Here is a 19,143-nt window from a genome sequence, read left to right on the forward strand (position 1 = left end):
TGTGCGGATGCCAAATTACTCCTGGTATTATTACGCCTTACAATATAGTCCCCCCTTTTATCCGCTTAGAAAATCCACATTGTTTAATTTTGTGTAATTATACTTTGTAGTGGAACACTTCACATAACCATATTTAAAGGAATAGGCCACCGTTTTTACATACTGAGATATGTTCTTACCTAACCTTAGTCGAGTTAATATATCCCCGTCTGGTCTTTGTCCGTGCGCTCTGTCACGCAAACGGAGCACATACGCAGCCTCTCCCACATGTCATATAGCTCCAAAAAAGCTCACGATAGAAGCTACCAAGCTCTTCCACGTGTTCCCTATTTAAATAAAGTTAAGTGAAGTGTTTTCATGCGAAGCATATTTACACAGAAATGTAACATGTCGATTTTAAAAGCAGATAAAATGGGGGACTATATTGTGAGGCGTAATGATACGAGGAGCACAACGTCCGCGCAGTAACTCCTAAAGACTTCCCCCCCGCTCACTTCCGTCAATAGAAGCTGCGTGACTTGTAGAGAGCCTTTTAAAACAAGCAGAAAATATATTTTCGGAAAGTGCTGGCGCATTCCTACCTCATGGTCCAGGTGCTGAGTCCTGTGTCGTCGTCCGGGGTGAGTTGGAAATCTGTGAAACATTACTACACTATATACTTTCTGCTTGTTATCACAGCCCGGCACGATGCACGTAAAAGGCATTGTTCACAAGTTATCGACGCTTCTTGAACTGTTCTCTGCTGCTCTACAAGTCACGCAGCTTCTATTGACAGAAGTGAGCGGGGGAAGTCTTTAGGAGTTACTGCGCGGACGTTTTGCTCCTCGTATCATTACGCCTCACAATATACTTTGCATGAAAACACTTCACGTAACTTTATTTAAATAGGGAACACGTGGAAGAGCTTGGTAGCTTCTATCGTGAGCATTTTTGGAGCTATATGACATGTGGGAGAGGCTGCGTATGTGCTCCGTTTGCGTGACAGAGCGCACGGACAAAGACCAGACGGGGATATATTAACTCGACTAAGGTTAGGTAAGAACATATCTTGGTATGTAAAAACGGTGGCCTATTCCTTTAAATAGGGAAAACGTGGAAGAGCTTTGTAGCTTCTATCTTGACCAGTTTTGGAGCTATAGAGGAGAGGGGGAGAGGCTACATGCTAACGCCGTCTGCGCTGTGTTTACGTGATAGAAGTTCAGACAGGTCCTAAAGAACTCGTCAAAGCTAAGGTAAGAACATATCTCAGTATGTAAAAACGGTGGCCTATTCCTTTAAAAACGTGAATTCAGCATAATTCTTCAAACTTTAGAGCTGCGTTTGCAACAGCCCAGTCCACTCAAGCGCTGCAGTTTTGTTTGAGAAATCGCAGCGCGCGCACGTAAAGAAGTCTCTGAAGGACGTCCTAACTGCGGCGCCTCATTAGCGGAGTCTAATACAAACATGATTCACCGCTTTAACTGGACCGTTTTATTGGAGCGGGGACAAACCTTTATCGGGCTCCTCAATAAAGAGAACACACCGTGACGCCGTCGCTGCGTCTCTGCCAGATTTATGCTTTATTTTGGTTTTGGGCACAAATCCAATCCGTAATGAGAGGAAGAGGCTGGATCGTTTCTGAGCTGGAGCAGATGCCTCAAAGTAAAATGTGTCGCAGATTCAGGGAGACAATGGACTGAGTCTCGTCAATCAGAAGGCAGTTCGGATTCAGGCAGAATTATCACACGTCGATCATGCTTTAGAATAGATGGGGTTTTTTTTCAGCATTGTTAAAAACTGGGGAGCCACCACTTTGCAAAATAAGCTCTTGAAAGAAGCAGTGAATAGTTTATTAAATTGATAGCACATTTGCGTGTACAGTACTACCTCTCGTTGCTTTTTTGAAAAGGTCGGCGAACTTTCAAACCTGTTTGTGAAGTCGTCCTTTGTTTCTGCTCTTGTGTAATGCTTTTTACTTTGCTTCCACGGTGACATTTAGGTGTTATTAAAAAGTGTGATTGCAAATGCCTCGCCGAATGATAAATAAAGACATGCAGATGAGAACGCGCTCTTCTCCTTCAGATGAAAAATAGCACGGAGCGAGATTTAATGTTAGGCTGGATGAAAAATTAACCACAGATGCGCGCTATCTTTCTTCTTGTGTTTTGGTGTTTGGGGGAACTCTGTTCTAATGAAATATGCAGAAGGTGCAAATGGATTCAACTTCCCACAGTCTCCCGGGGGAGCTTTTTAAAGAGTGGCGTCGACACGAAGGTCGTCGAACTTTCGCAAAGTCAAAAATGGCAAAGTGACCACGACTACATTTGTGAAGCGCTTGTATCTTAGCAGTAGCTTTTGGATTCTATATCAAAATGGAGACTCTGCTGCTGCTGCTGCTGCTCCTTATTCACCTAGCTCTATTTACATTCCCTTAAAGCAGGGGTAGGCACATTTTTTTCATTGTAAAAAGACCGAGGGCCGAAGCCGCCGGTTTTAGGCCAAAGTTAAGCACTACACTGGAAAAATTACCATCTTAAATGAGATAAATGACTTAAAATTGCTTGAATAAAGGTTCTTTATGTTGAATTTGAGTCTGTTTGGACTAATCTAAGATAAAGATACAAATGCTAATGCCAATGGAACAAGCATAAAACCCATTTTGAAATCAGACAAATGAACTTTTACTTTTAAAAAGATTTGTTTTTCACTTGAAATCATACAATATAATCTAAGTTAAGAGAATAATGACTTGTTCCATTGGCGATTAGATGACCAGACCAAATCTACTCACACTTTAGATTGAATCTCTTTATTCAAGTAGGTCATGTCATTTCTTCTATAATTTTTTACTTATTTTTTTCCAGTGCACTTTCAACAAATGCCAGAGTTGTACACAATATGACCTAATTGGGTTTATTGACAGTATTTCTCCCATTTAACCTTAAAAATGTTAAAGTACTTTCTGATTTGTGTCATTATGTTTCTCAAAATCACCTTTAGGGCCAGAGGTTCTGTGCTGGAGGGCCGGATTTGGCCCCCGGGCCTGACGTTGCCTACCCTGCCTTAAAGGCACACTGCGTAACTTTTTAGACTATTCTGTTGCCATCAGTACAAAACATGCTCTTAATGACCAGCTCAACACAATGCTATTACTGCGGTGGGTAATCAAATAATGTATTTGGATGTGAACCTGTCAGAATCTCAAATTCTGCTGTCGACATCTCCATGGAGACGAGCTGAGACACACCCACTCCCGGTAAAGTTACAGTCATGTCTTAGGAGAGCTGAGCCGCTCACAGCAAAGGCACATGTTTGTACATTTATGGGGTATTTTTCAATGATGAAAATATCTGTCATATAGTAAGTGCTTGTATTTCATTTTTAATTTTTGGGTAAAATCCTACGCGGTGTGGTTTTAAATCAGAGTTGATTTTCTTCATTGTCAAAAGACCAATGGCCGGACTCTCCAACTGTAGCCGAAGTAAAGCATCATTTTCTACAAATGCCAGTGTTGTTCATCATGTATGGCCTAAATGGGTGTTCTGCTGCGAGATTTTAAAAGGATTTGACAGTGTTTTTCTAGAGTGCTTTAACAGGCATAATGATGTTCCTCAATATCATCTTTAGAGCCAGAGGTTTTATGATGGAGTGCCGGTTTTGGGCCCCCGGGCCTGACATTGCCAACCCTTGCCTTAAATTATGAACGTTTCCAGTTTTGTATCTTCTTTGATTTGCCTGTAAGAGAAAAAAAGAAAGAAAAGCCTTCGCCAGTAGTTGCCGTGTGGGCGGGTGTAACATTTGTGGAAAACAACAAGCTGGATTCTGATTAACACAGGGACGACCGAAAAACACAGGCTTCTCCTACAGACTTAAAATCACACATAGCATTATTGAAAGCTAAGTATTTAATGGATGTTTATTGTAGTGGTTTGTTGTTTTGAGACTTGGTTGGGATTTGCTAAAACCAAATGCTGCACAAAACGTTTTTCCTCCTCTCCCAAAATGATTTAAACCAGAACAATCCCATTTCAGCATCAGTGCTGGTGTTATTCACACGGTAAGATCAGTCTCTCAGTCTTATGTATCTTACCCCCAAAGCTTAAAGGGATATTTCAAGATTTTTGACATACGGCCTCATTTCCTAGTTATCCAGAGTGTTGCTGTTACCCGGAGATATTTTTTTTGTAATTCATGCAGTTCTTATGTTTGAAGAGTTTCGCGGCGCTAGGCTAATGCAAGGCTAGCACATGTCTATGGTATCAGCTAGCCTGCATTAAAAACAGTCTGACCCGCTCCACAGAGCACCTGAGGCAAATCACTTATAACACCAGACTAACCTTATAAATGTCTGTGTCGATAGAATAATTTTTGGAACATAACTGACCTTGTATCACATGAATTATCGCATTTTGTGGGACTATTTTCTAGCAGATCACTCCGCCGCTGCGTAGCTTATACAACCACGAAGCAGATGCTGCTCAAATATAAGTTATTTTAAATGCAAAATGGTTCGACAGGTGCTCTGTGGAGCGGGTCAGACTGTTTTTATTGTGGGCTAGCTGATATCGTAGAAATGCACTAGCCTTGCATTAGCCTAGCGCCACGAAACTCTTCAAATATAAGAACTGCTTGAATTACAAAAAAAATATCTCCAGGTACCAGCAACACTCTGGATAACTAGGAAATGAGGCCCTATGTCAAAAATCCTGAAATATCCCTTTAATATAGAAGCTGCAGTTGCGCATCAGACCTGAGGTGGCATTAGTGAGTAGCCCCTTTAAGGCAACTGTGGTTAGAGCGTTCGTCTGCAGATCCAAAGGTCAGCGTTTTGAAGACACAGCACCCTCCTCATGTGATTGAATGTGGTGAGTGGGTGGTTGGTGATGCTGGGAGGGGCCAGTGGCACCGCCTCACCTTCATCAGTCTACCCCAGGGCAGTTGTGGCTTCTTGTTAAGCTGAGACACTGTAGGTGAAAACAATCAACTTTTCATGCAGTGGTGAATGTGGAGATTTTAGTTAATTTTGTCCCTTAACATGAGACAATAGTATCCTTTGATGTGACCAGTGTTTGGAATAACGCCGTTTAAAAGAACGGCGTTAGGTAACGGCGTTATTTTTTCAGTAACGGAGTAATCTAATTCATTACTCTCCTCGTCGTTACAACGCCGTTATCGTTACTGGGTAAACAAAGTGGCACGTTACAATTGGGCTGAATGAAGCGCCGCGGTGTCAGCATGGGGAGAGCAGTGGAGAGGGTGGGCGGAGTCTGACGGAGCAGAACACGCACATCTGACTGTCCGTGCAGAGTAGGCTACTGCATCGCGCTCTCTGCTCCATAAACTACTTGTGTCCCCGACCCGCGGCTTGTCATCCCCACAGCGCGGTGCAGCCGCAGGGGAGAATCAAGTTGGTGATCATTGATCAGTAGTGTTGGAACTTATTTTTAACCCAAAGACGCAGTGGACGCGGTGGAGACACGTCTTTCTCCCTCTCTCTCTCAGCGCCTTTCTTCTTCCTCTCTCCCCGCTCTCCGCTCCATAGAACAGTGCAAGGCCACTAACCTTCTGGGGCATGTAAACTTATATTTGCTGTCGATTGTTTCACGGAGAGACATCATGCTTGTGCGTAAAGTCTGCCCTGATCGTTGGCACATGTTACTCTTGTTCCTCCCCATTCTCTTTGAATACGGCCATATTCCGACATTAATAAAACAGCGGCGCAAATACCACTCAGTCACAGGGGCCTCCCCCACTCACCCCCCATTCAGTTCATTCAGTTACTATGAACATCTTTGAACATCTTTGAACACCTGTCTGTTCTAACCATTTCAATTGACTTGTGAAAACAGCAACAACAAAAAAACAAAATTCTTTGACATATAGCAACACAAATAGTTACTTTCCCTGGTAACGAGTTACTTTTATTATAGAGTAATTCAGTTACTAACTCAGTTACTTTTTGGAACAAGTAGTGAGTAACTATAACTAATTACTTTTTAAAAGTAACGTTCCCAACACTGGATGTGACACCTGTATCCCCATCTCAGAGGCGGTAACAGCGGTGAGACAGAGACTGCTGGAGGTTACTACATTGGCTGAGAGGACTAACCTGACGGCGGATCACATCTGCCAACTGCTAGAAATATGTCTGAACACCTATTTCCGGTTCAGAGGGAACTTTTACAAGCAGATTAACCTCTTAACTCCCGCCTGAACCGAGAGCATTTTCTCTAGCTCAGCTTTGCCCAAATCCTGTAGGCCAGTGTAACGCCTCATTTGAAAGCGAAGATCTACAAAACTCCTCGAAATGGACTTTTTTCCTCACATCATTGTTTTGGGGTATTCAACTCATTTTTGTGATATTTTTCTTTATTTTTTTCAAATTTTGTCACATTTTGGTCATTTTTTGGTCATTTTTCTGTCCATTTTTTCACATTTTTGTCATTTTTTGTGACATTTTTGGCACTTTTTCATAAATTTTTGTCACATTTGTCATTCTTTTGTCCAAATGTCATTTTTTCGTCGATTTTTTGTTCAAAATGTTCTCACTTTTTGTCACATTTCCATCATTGTTTTCGTCTCAGTTCTGTCGCTATTTTCACACCTTTTTTTCCAGAAGCTTTTGGATTGGGGTAAAGCCAAACTGGAGAAAATGTGCTCGGTTCAGGTGGGAGTTAAGGGGTTAATGGTATGTCTACCCCATAGTGGCCAACTTATACATGGAGGAAGTTGAGAAGAGAGCCTTGGCCTCTTATATAGAAGAAGAAGAAGAAGATCTTTATTTATATAGCGCCTTTCACAGACATATAGTCACAAAGCGCTTTACATGAGACAGTTGTACATTCACTCCATACTCGGTGGTGGAAAGCTACGTTTGTAGCTTCAGTTTCCCCTGGGGGAGACTGTCAGAAGCGCTTTCGCGACTACACACGTCTGCGCCAACGGACCCTCTGACCACCACAATTCACTCACACATCATTCATCCTGGCCTATTGCATTGCCTATAGGCATTTCTCCTAGTCACTGGTACAGATGTATGTGGATGACACTTGGGTAAAGATCAATAAAGATGAAGTGGAGCCCTTCATGGCTCGTATCAATGTAGTGGACCCAAACATTCAGTTTACATGTGAGGAGGTCAAGGATAATCGCTTGGCATTCCTGGACTGTGATGTGATCATTGGGTCAAATGGACAGTTTCAGACAGAAGTACCTGCTCTTCGATTCAAACCACCCTCTTCAGCACAAGCTAGGAGTCAATGGATTCAACTTATATAGTGCTTCTCTACCTAACCAATGCATGTAGACACTGGAAGCAAGGAGAGTGAAGTGTCTTGCACAATGACTACCTGCTCTAGTTTCAGATGGAAAGTATTGAATGAAAGTTCTCTATAGACTCGCGACCCCACCAGGAAAGAATCACTGTTTTACATTAAATATGACCAAGTAGTAGTTTAACAGGTTGGTATTTGACCTCTTCTTTGCATAATAGAAGAGGTAGGGGGCCAGAGGTGTTTCCAGATGTTTTTTTCTTTTTTTTTTCCTAGTATCTAATTTCCAGCCTGATTTATTGAGTTTGAAATGGAAACAAAACATAAAGAAACCAGTATTTCAACAAAATAAAATCATACATTTACACCTGGCTCTATCCATTATATAGATTTCATAGCTGAATTGTATGTCAGTAATCTACAACAAAGGTTTCAAATTGATATCTCTGAATGAGTTGCTTACAGTGTCTTCGCCTTAAAGGTACTATACAGAGTTTAAACATGTTAAAATTAAGTATTTTCCTCCCCCTACATGTTCCAACAATGTCCTAAGGCGTAGAATGAGCCCAGACAAGTTAATTCGAGTCCGAAGTGCCGTCATGCACGAGCTTAATATAGAAGCTGCAGTTACACGTATGACCTGAGGTGGCAGTAGTGAGCATAAAATGGCTAACTTGCATCTAGCCCCTTCAAGGTGTCAAAGTAATTACATTGAATGCTTGGACCATCCTTGTCTCTAAACCCCTGTCCCTCTTCTGTCGCCGCAGGGAGCCCGAGCACCAGTCCGTCCCGTACCACTACTACGAGCCCCGCGGCCCGGACGAGTGCGCCATGTACATCTCCCACGAGCGCGGACGCAAGGGCAGCCACCACCGCTTCATCACCGAGAAGCGCGTCTTCGCCAAGTGGGCACGGACGTTTGACATCCACTTCTACCAACCGGACTGGAGCCCCGCGCCCCTGCCGGCCAATCGCACGGCGGAGGGGGCGGGGACTGGGACGAGCGCGCCCAAGACGTGATGTCGACGACCGCGGGACGTTTACCAGGGGTCTATACTTGTTTGTAAAAGGGGGTCAGGGGCAGTCCGAGGCTTTGTACACGGGAACGCGGACAGGGCTGTGTGGACAAAATGCATGCTGGGTAATCTACAGTCTGGGTGTTGTTTCTGGAGACGTAAAGAGAGTTTGGGATGAATGTGGAAGCAGATCTTTATTAAGGTCAATCGTTGGCAGTCGGAGGATGTGCTACCCTCCTATTGCATGCTGGGTAATCTCTGTACCTCTGTTTGAAGACGGCAGATACATGTTTACCGGAGGATTCAAGTCGGATTTCTGCACAGCCAGTGTTGAACAAAGGATCAGCGGAAAGAATGGACTGAAATAATGTTACAACATCCAGAGACAGCGGTGAAATGGATGAGGCGCGTTTCCAAAAAGCCGACGGGACATTTAGTCTTTTCAAAGCCTTTTAGTTCCTATAGGTTTTGCCCATTTTTTTTTTTTAGGGCAAAATATGTATCTTTATAGGTAACGGGTCCCAAACACATCAGAGTAAACACATTCTAAATAATACTGCGAGCTGTGTTTCATTTCACACCTAATAATCCTGTATTCCCTTGTGCTGATTTTCTCAAGGCTCGGGGGGAATGGAGCAGTAAACAACAGACTCTCTACATTCACATATTTCTTTACTGCTGAACTTTATTCATCGTATAACGCTGTTGCAAGAGACGCCAAGATTCGTGTCAAGTTTATTTGGTAAATGGCCTCAATTCTTATCATTTCTACCTTCATTTTGCCCAACGCGCTGTACAGCAATGAACCCATTCACACGCTCATTCATACACTAATGTACGCAGACATTGGCGTCGGGTTCACAGTGTTTTACAATGCACAGTTACAGCACGTAAAATGACTTATTATACGGCTCTTCACAACACAAGTAGAACGCTCCATTGACTTGAATGGGATTTTCCAACGTTCTACCGGTCATTATTTTCTGATAGAGGAACTCCTGAAAAAAAATGACTGCTACCAACGGCAACGGAGTTTGTGCTTATAATACAGGTCTTTCATATCACTGCCCCCATCCCTGCGAGAGAAGTTGGGGGAATTGCTCGTGAAGTTAACGGGAGTCCGACTTTCAACTTACCCAGAGATTCACCGCCATTCCTCCTCTCCAACCAGAGCCGTGGGAAGATATTATAGTTAGGGGGTGCTGAGGGACAACATTTACCCCCAAAATGCTTTTTCTGTGCTTATTTCCTATTTTTTTATATTGCCTGCCGTTCGCAAATTATCCACCAGGGGGTGCTGCAGCGCCCTCAGCACCCTGGGTTCCCACGGCCTTGTCTCCAACTGCACCTAACACTAAGTAGCAAGGCTAGCAATAAGTCACACTGCCTGGAATCACAACAACAAACTTTTGGGAAATCATTAAATAAACCTTTCGGCCTTCATAAAAGTGCATTTATTGTGTCTGTGTTCAGTTGGCAAATGGCCGTATAATAAGCGGGATAATGTATTGAACACTTACGGGCGAAACAAGAACGCTCCATTGACTTGAATGGGATTTTCCAACGTTCTACCGGTCATTATTTTCTGACAGAGGACCTCCTGAAAAAAAGATGACCGCTGCCAATGGCAACGAAGTTTGTGCTTGTAATACAGGTCTTTGATATAAAAAAAATAAAATAAAGGCCCAAATGAATAGTTTCAGTTTGTGGGACCATGGTATAAGCGGATTTAACAACGAGGACCAGTGTATTAGACAGTTTTAATGCACTTTGCGGAGGAAGTTCTTGTCTCCACGTCATGCAATAAAACTGTATAATGAACGGTTAAATCCATAGATATAAAACACTAATGAAATCAATAAAACACAAAAAATTATACAAGCAATCGCTGTTGTTGTTTACTTCCCAAAGAAGCTGATGCATTCAGGCCTTAAAGGGACTATACTGGTTTAAAAAATGTTAAAATTAGGTTTTTTCCTCCCCCTACATGTTCCAACAATGTCCTAATGTGTAGAATGAGCCCAGACCCAGACCACAACAGCCTCTAAAATCCTGCACTTTCACCGTCATGCACAAGCTTAATATAGAAGCTGCAGTTACACATATGACCTGAGGTGGCAGTAGTGAGTATAAAATGGCTAACTTGCATCTAGCCCCTTTAACCCCTTAACTCCCACCTGAACCGAGCACATTTCCTCCAGTTTGGCTTTACCCCAGTCCAAAAGCTTCTGGAAAAAAGCTGTGAAAAAGCAACAAAACTGAGACGAAAACAATGATGGAAATGTGACAAAAAAGTGACGAGAAATGGATGAAAAAGTGGCAATAATGTCACAAAAATTGACGAAAAAATGACAAAAATGTGACAAAAAATGACAAAATATGACCAAAAAAAAAGACAAAAATTAGATTTAAAAAATTGACGAAAAAATTACAAAAATGGGACAAAAAATGACAAAAATGTGATTAAAATGTGACCCAAAAAAAATTGACAAAAAAAAAGAAAAAAAATGACAAAAATGTGAGGAAAAAATGACCAAAAAGTTACAAAAATGAGTTGATTACCCAACAAAAAATCTGATAACGTGACGAAAAAGATCCTCTCGGTTCAGGCGGGAGTTAAGAGGTTAAAGGTGTATTATGGAACTTTTTATGTGGGAAAAAAAATGTTACCTTTATGTGACCCAGTGGCTGTATGAGTGGTCAGCATGGCGCCTTTGCTTTCGATCACAGTGAACTCTACAACGCTCCCGGATCAATTGTTTTGTAGGTTTTCTGGTGAGAGGCTCCATCAGCAGAGAAAACCTTCCAAACAATTGATCCTGGTGCGTCATAGAAACCACTGGGATGGAAAGTAAAGGCGCCATGCTGACCACTGATACAGCCGCTGGGACACTACAAGGTAAAAAAAAAATTCTGTTTGGTCATACAGTGCCCCTGGGGAATAAAGGACTGTGAAGGATGTTGTGTTTGACGTCACTCGTCCACTTAAGTAGACGTTGAGTTGTGGTGTTTTCACTGTGACATTTACAGGCTCAATAGATGGAACATTTACCACTGACCTTTTGAGAGCTTTAGTCCCTTGGAAAAATCAGCTTCCTCTCTCCCCTCGCTTTCATTCACCATTGAGGAGTTCAAGTCTTCTGTCATCCTCCTTCTAATTGATTGAACCGTGGGTGCCCCTCGACATAAACCTCTCTGAAACCTTATTGTGCCTGTGTACAATATGTGCGCTATTGAGCGATCCGAGGCTGGTTCTGAATGACAAGTGTGAGCCACGGAGAGGGGATCTACCGGCGCGCTCCTCCTCCACAGCGTAAAAGCTACTGTCATAAGGCATTGTTAGGCTCCTGTCGGCGGGTAATAATGCGATGTATGAGGTTACAGCGGGATTTCCATGTAAACGCACTGCCGGCCACACGAGGGACAGATTAAGATGGAGAGGAGCAACGTAGCGGGGCATTCGTTCAACTGTCATGCACCACTGGCTCCACCAACACCACCACCGCTGCTGCTGCTGCTGCTGGGCCTTAAAGGGATGTTTCAGGATTTTTGACATAGGGTCTCATTTCCTTGTTATCCAGAGTGTTGTTGATTCCTGGAGATATATCCTTTTTTTGTAATTCATGCAGTTCTCATATTTGAAGAGTAAAGTGGCGCTAGGCTAGTGCATGTCTATGGTATCAGCTAGCCTGCATTAAAAACAGTCTGACCCACAGTGCACCTGAGGCAAATCACTTATAACGCCAGACTAACCATATAAATGTCTGTGTCCATAGAATATTTTTTTGGAATATAACTGACCTTGCATCACATGACTGATCGCATTTTGAGGGACTATTTTCTAGCAGATCACTCCGCCGCTGCGTAGCTTATACAACCACGAAGCTGATGCTGCACAAATATAAGTTATTTTAAATGCAAAATGGTTAAAATTATTCTATGGACACAGACATTTATATGGTTAGTCTGGTGTTATAAGTGATTTGCCTCAGGTGCACTGTGGGTCAGACTGTTTTTAATGCAGGCTAGCTGACATCGTAGAAATGCGCTAGCCTTGCATTAGCCTAGCGCCACGAAACTCTTCAAACATAAGAACTGCATGAATTACAAAAAAAATATCTCCAGGTACCAGCAACACTCTGGATAACTAGGAAATCCTGAAATATCCCTTTAACATAGACGGTGCAATGACCTGGTGGCAGTAGTGAGTTTAAAATGGCAAAGTTGCATCCAACCCCTTTAAGGAGATCCAGATTTACATTGTTGTATGTATATGCCCTCATTTTTTGCTTTTTTTGTGTCACGCTTTGACACAATTGAGGAAGAGGAAATGCTTGTTGTGTTTCCTGTTTAAAAACTGGGCTGAACCTGTTTATTCAGTTATCGCGGTTCTTTTTTTTAATTTTTTTTACTGTTTTGTTGAAGAAGGTGCTGGGTCGAAGGGCAAATCTTTCCTGGTCAATCTTGGTTTCTACCTGAAGTTTGGGTCATGACCCGAAAGAACAAGATTGTTGGTACAAGCGGGCGAAATGAGTTTTCTTCTCAGGGTGACTGAGTGCTCCAATGAGTGCTCACATGATATGAGGCTCTTTCAGATCAGTCGAAGTTTGGATGATTTTAGTCTCTCCTTTTAATTTATAATTAAGTTTTATTTTAGTCGACTAAAATATCTGGACATTTTCGTCATAGTTTCAGTCCCATGAAAAACGTTTTATTTAGTTTTAGTCCAATTTTAGTCGTCAAAAATATCACTTTGACTAAAATTAAGACTAAAAATGTTAGTCGACGAAATTAACACTGGAGTCAGACGATGTTCTATGATGGTTTAGTCCAGGGGTGTCCAAACGTTTTTCATTGTGGGGCCACATATGGAGGTGTACACGACATGGAGGGCCACACACCTGCGGTCAATGCAGTGAAAGATTAAACTGGTCACATTTAGCAGCGATATTAACCCTAAATCACATCTTCATTTGGGATCGGACGCTTAAAGCAGCTCTTTGTCACATTAAAATGTTCGGTATGGAGGTTATAATCATCTGTAATTACTAAAACTGCAGTACAATCTCTGGTGATTTGTGTCAAATCAGCAAGAAGCCTGAGGGCCAAGCAAAATTAGTCTGAGGGCCACATTTGGCCCCCAGGCCGCACTTTGGGCACCTCTGGTTTAGTCTTTTGACTTGACATCCACTGGTGAACAAAATCAAAATATGCCCGGTGCCCCCATTATTGAACCATCCTTTATTAAATCCTGGTCAGTGACTTGATTTATCACTGATTCTTCTCATTAATTCTCATTCATTTGTTTCTAACCTCATTATCCGGAGCAGTTTTCCTCTTTCTAAATTATCCAATTATCAATCCTGACGATTTGGTTCACATTTCTGGAGAGAAATATGAGCTCAGTCAGTATTGAGTTTGCTTTTTTCAGGCTCCCTGCTGCAATGCTTTTTCACCACCAGATGGCGCCAATAAGCCAACCAACACAGTGTGATACAGTGTGACCCAATTTAGGATATTCATACACAGTTTTTTCAACATTTCTTTATCGTTACCAAGACAACAGCTACGTTTTGCTTCCTGCCAACAGCTAAGCCCCGCCCACCACCTCCAATGTTTGCAGACAATGAAAGGGTCCAACATTATTTAACACCAATCAATACTTATTGTACTTTTCTGACAAACTTTTTATTTGTTGCTCTTTGCTGTAATGTTTCAATAACCCCCTTTTCACTGTTCCATAACTGACAGATGCCTCTCCTCTAGTGTGACAGGGATTTTGTTCAATATTCATAAAAAGCCCGGATGCAAATGCCTCCCTTTGTGTCCGACATTAATGCCACTTCCTCACGAGAGTTCTTCCCGTCTCTCTCTCTCTCAAGGCACTCGACCCACTTTGCATAAATAAATGGATTTCAAACAATGTGGCCCGGAAGCCTTCTCTTTCAATCACGCAGAAACGGCTACAATCATGTGGAAGTTTGCAGAAAGGGGGCCCACATTTGAATTTGAAAATACTTGAAGCGTGCAAAGCCGAGCCGCCAGAATGAATGCGCGTTGTGACCGAAATTGCAATTGTCATCCGCCGGAAATGAGTGACAGCACAAAGGCCCACAGAGGAGAGGGCTGCTGGGGCTGTGGAGATTGTATGGAAATAGGTTATATTTCAGATCATAACATTATGCAGAGACTACGGCTGGAAGTGGAGCTGGAGGAACAGGTAAGTTTCACGGAATAATTTACAACATGGAGAGGAAAACATTCAGCAAAATCCAATGTTTTTGAGCTTTGAGCCACAACATAGCAGTTCCCTCATGAAAAACACCCGGAGAATTGTTCATTTTGACAACTTCATTTTGTTTGATGATGCATTATTTAGTTTTAGTGTAAGCGTTTAGATGAAAGGTTTAAGTAAAGATTACTAAAGTTACATGAACATTCAACTAAATCTAGATTTTATTTGGTCAACTTTACATTTCTATAATATAAAGATGCACTAAACATTTTGGATTATCATTATTCTACTGTGCTACATCCAATATACTCATTATAGAGAGCTTAAAGGTGCATTATGCAACTTTTATGTGGAAAAAAAAGTTGATATTAGTGTGTATTTTGACCCCTCTTGTGACCCAGTGGTCGGTATAGTTAGCCTTTGCTTTCCATCACAGTGGTCAATAGGACGATCCAGGATCAATTGTTTGGTACACTGTAAAATGTAAAATAGTTTCAACTCAATGTAGTCGATTTGAAATTTGACATTCACTTCTTTAAACGGTTCAGTTCAATTGTGTTCTTCGGTTGACATAACTGTTTTCAGTTGTCTGAAGTGGAAAACGGTAGTTACAACTGAAAACAGTCATGTCCATAGTTATATATAAAGGCTAGATGTCTCATACGCGCTGCTGGCCAATGGAGGGTGACGAGCGGCCATCTTGCCACAGGGAGCAAAACATTGTGTTTTATGGTGCATGTACTTTTTAAACAACCATATCTTGCTCAATTTTCTACCGATTTTCAGACGGTTTGGTTTGTTATAAACCTCAGAGATGTAGGTATGACACTGCATACACTTGAATGAAAAAAGTATATATTTCAACATGTTCCAGCATTCAGAATTATAGCCACGTTAATAACGTTTGTAAGAAACCAAACCGTTTGTAAATCCGTGAAGATTTGAGCGGGATATGATGATTATGAGGATATATGAGGATTTGTGTTTGTGCTGATCACTCACTTACTTGAGCTCGCCAGAAAGCTTCCCTGTGGCAAGATGGCCGCCCGTTATGCCGGAAGTGACTCTGCCTTAAGACATCTAGCCTTTATATATATCTATGGTTATGTCAACCTAAGAACACAATTGAACTGAACCGTCGAAAGAAGTGAAACTCAAACTTCAAATACTACATTGTAAACTTGTTATTGGTTCAACATAAAATTTCTTGGCAGTCCATGGAATTCGTTTTTTTGAGTTGAAACAAATTTACATTTTACATTGTAGGTTTTCACTGCTGACAGACCCGGTCACCAGAAAACCTGGCGTGAGTTTGAGTAATCCTGTTTCTTCTTCATCAAAATAAAGCACAACCTTTATGACTTCCTGCATTTTACTGCACAATAGACAGAACTTGGAACTGTCCTCCACATTTCCATAATTCATAATCCATCACGAATCCAAAACAAAAGAACAAAACATTTCTGAAATCTCTGTGGGACTTTCCTGGTTTAATAACGGTCAAATAAGAAAAGAAAATACCCCATAGAGTTTGTCCTTCAGCTGCTTCTTTCCTCTTGTATTTTGATACTTCTGCGCTTTTTTCTTTTCCCAGTATCACGACAGTATCACTGAAAGCTGTGGCCAATCTGAATTTTTCTGTGTCTCTTCTATTTTCCATCCCTTTTCAGCGCTGTGCCTGGTCTGGCCAAATCTGACCCCAGAGAAGTCTATGGAGCAACCACTATGCAATACTGACACAGGGGTTCCCAAACTTTTCAGGAGAAATAAGAATAAAATCTATTAACCTCTTAACTCCCACCTGAACGGATCCCATTTTCTCCAGTTTGGCTTTACCCTAATCAAAAAGCTTCTTGGGAAAAAAGCACCAAAATAGCCACAAAAAATGAGAAAAAAACATAGATGTAAACACAACAAAAATGTGACAAAAACTCAACAAAGACGTGACAAAAATTTAACAAAAATGTGACAAAAACTCAACCAAAGAGTGACAAAAATTCAACAAAAATGTGACAAAAACTCAGCAAAAATGTGACAAAAATTTAACAAAAATGTGACAAAAACTCAACAAAAATGTGACAAAAATTCAACAAAAATGTGACAAAAACTCAACAAAAAAATGACAAAAATTCAACAAAAAGTAACAAAAAACTCAATCAAAAAGTGACAGAAATTCAACAAAGATGTGACAAAAATGTGACAAAAAATCAACAAAAATGTGACAAAAATCAACAAAAATGTGACAAAAACTCAACAATGTGACAAAAATGTGACAAAAACTCAACCAAAGAGTGACAAAAATTCAACAAAAATGTGACATAAAATCAACAAAAATTCAACAAAAATTCAACAAAATGTGACAAAAATTCTACAAAAATGTGACAAAAACTCAACAAAAAAAATGACAAAAATTCAACAAAAAGTAACAAAAAACTCAATCAAAAAGTGACAGAAATTCAACAAAGATGTGACAAAAATGTGACAAAAAATCAACAAAAATGTGAAAAAACTCAACCAGAGTGACAAAAATTCAACAAAAATGTGACAAAAACTCAATAAAAAAAATGACAAAAATTCAACAAAAATGTGACAAAAACTCAGCAAAAATGTGACAAAAATTTAACAAAAATGTGACAAAAACTCAACAAAAATGTGACAAAAATTCAACAAAAATGTGACAAAAACTCAACAAAAAAATGACAAAAATTCAACAAAAAGTAACAAAAAACTCAATCAAAAAGTGACAGAAATTCAACAAAGATGTGACAAAAATGTGACAAAAAATCAACAAAAATGTGACAAAAAATCAACAAAAATGTGACAAAAACTCAACAATGTGACAAAAATGTGACAAAAACTCAACCAAAGAGTGACAAAAATTCAACAAAAATGTGACATAAAATCAACAAAAATTCAACAAAAATTGAACAAAATGTGACAAAAATTCTACAAAAACTCAACAAAAAAAATGACAAAAATTCAACAAAAAGTAACAAAAAACTCAATCAAAAAGTGACAGAAATTCAACAAAGATGTGACAAAAATGTGACAAAAAATCAACAAAAATGTGAAAAAACTCAACCAGAGTGACAAAAATTCAACAAAAATGTCACAAAAACTCAATAAAAAAAATGACAAAAATTCAACAAAAATGTCACAAAAACTCAACAAAAATGGAAAAAAAGAAAAAAAAAACATACAAAAGGTGACACAACACAGCAATAACATGAGGAAAAAGATCAGTTTTGTGGGTCTTAGCTTTCAAATGAGGTGTTACACAGGCCTATATAATAGCCAGGACAGAATGCATTTGGTTTAGGCGGGTGGTGAGAGGTTAAAACGAGACGAAGCCATCGAGCAATTTTGTTTTGCTCGGTAAGAAAAACCTCCTGATTTCAAGTGTCGCTCAGTAAACGATCACCCTGTTTCCGTGCGCGTGAGTGGAAGCGGCATCAGGCTGACGGACGCGGAATAAATAAAGCGCCTGTTCTTATATAGAGTCTGTTCGGATTCAGATTCTCTCACAGCACGAGGAGTGAATAGGCTCCTGTCGGTTCTGTGCTAATATAGACTTTCTGTCACACCTGAGAGAAAGGGGAACATCCATCTTACTGTCAGCGCTGTCAAAACTCCGCTCCCGGTGAATTTCTATAGGCAAAAGGGGAAAGAAGCGAAATATGCTGTTGTAGTCCAAGGCGGGAGGTTAAATTTACAAGTCAAAGCACCGTATCTCTTGGTGTATTCGTCACACTATACTTTTTACTTGACTGAATGAGACATTTGATTGTAAATACTGTCCTTGTCACATATAAAATTAGCTTTAAAAAGATAAAATAGTTATAACTTGAATATTTTTTTCTGTTTCGCCTCTTTTTCTAAACTTTCTCCACTGAAAAAATGTTTTTGTTTGGCCAACTTAAAAATATGACTTCAAATGGTTCTGTGTTGTTTTGAGTGGTTTTCACTCAATTAGACTTTTCTTTCCTGATCTGACCAAGTTTATTTTGCTAGTAATCTCAAGGTAATCTCACTTGAATGGTAAAAAGTAAAGGTAAAACTGCCAATGGGATAAGACCAATCTTCTTACCCCATTGGCAAAATGACCTAAAATAAAAAATTGAAAATGTATTGAAAAGTGTCCAAACCATCCCAAAACAAGTGAAATAATTAAGGTCAAATGCTCAACTAAATCTTAACTTGACGACACAGCTCAAATTTGGATTATTATGCTCAAATTGAGACATTTAATCTAATCTATAAAATTACTTTTTGCAGTGTATGAGGCGCTGCACCGTTTCAGAGCCAGCCACACTGCAAAAAGTTATTTACTAGATTAGTTTGAATGTCTAAATTTAAGCATAATAATCCACATTTTAGTTATTTTGACTAGTTTAAGGGGGGGGTATTATGCAAAATTGACTTTTTCAAGCTTTACATCATGTTATTATGTCATTCCCTCATTAAAAACATGCCTGAAGTGTTGCCTTGGCACATTCACGTATTTTTGAGTAATCTGTAAAAACTCTGATGGCGGCCATTTTAGGGATAGGTTTGCCTGAGTCCTCCTAGGAACGCCCCCACCTCCTGGAGACGCCTCCGAGCTTTCGTCACCAGTAACCAACCACTGCTCCTCAGCAGAACC

General features: G+C 40.5%; 1 protein-coding gene across 1 annotated transcript in view; it reads left to right on the forward strand.

The window, feature by feature from the left end:
- Positions 1–8,441, forward strand: part of st6galnac5a (ST6 (alpha-N-acetyl-neuraminyl-2,3-beta-galactosyl-1,3)-N-acetylgalactosaminide alpha-2,6-sialyltransferase 5a) — a 134,031-nt gene extending 125,590 nt beyond the window's left edge. The window contains exon 5 of the mRNA XM_079569853.1: positions 8,018–8,441. Coding sequence (XP_079425979.1) covers positions 8,018–8,270 — 253 coding nt within the window. The 3' untranslated portion in view covers positions 8,271–8,441. The remainder of the gene's footprint in view (positions 1–8,017) is intronic.
- The last annotated feature ends 10,702 nt before the right edge of the window (positions 8,442–19,143 follow it).

The sequence above is a fragment of the Gobius niger genome (genome assembly GCF_951799975.1).
Source record: "Gobius niger genome assembly, chromosome: 13".
In the NCBI taxonomy this organism is placed as follows: Eukaryota; Metazoa; Chordata; class Actinopteri; order Gobiiformes; family Gobiidae; genus Gobius; species Gobius niger.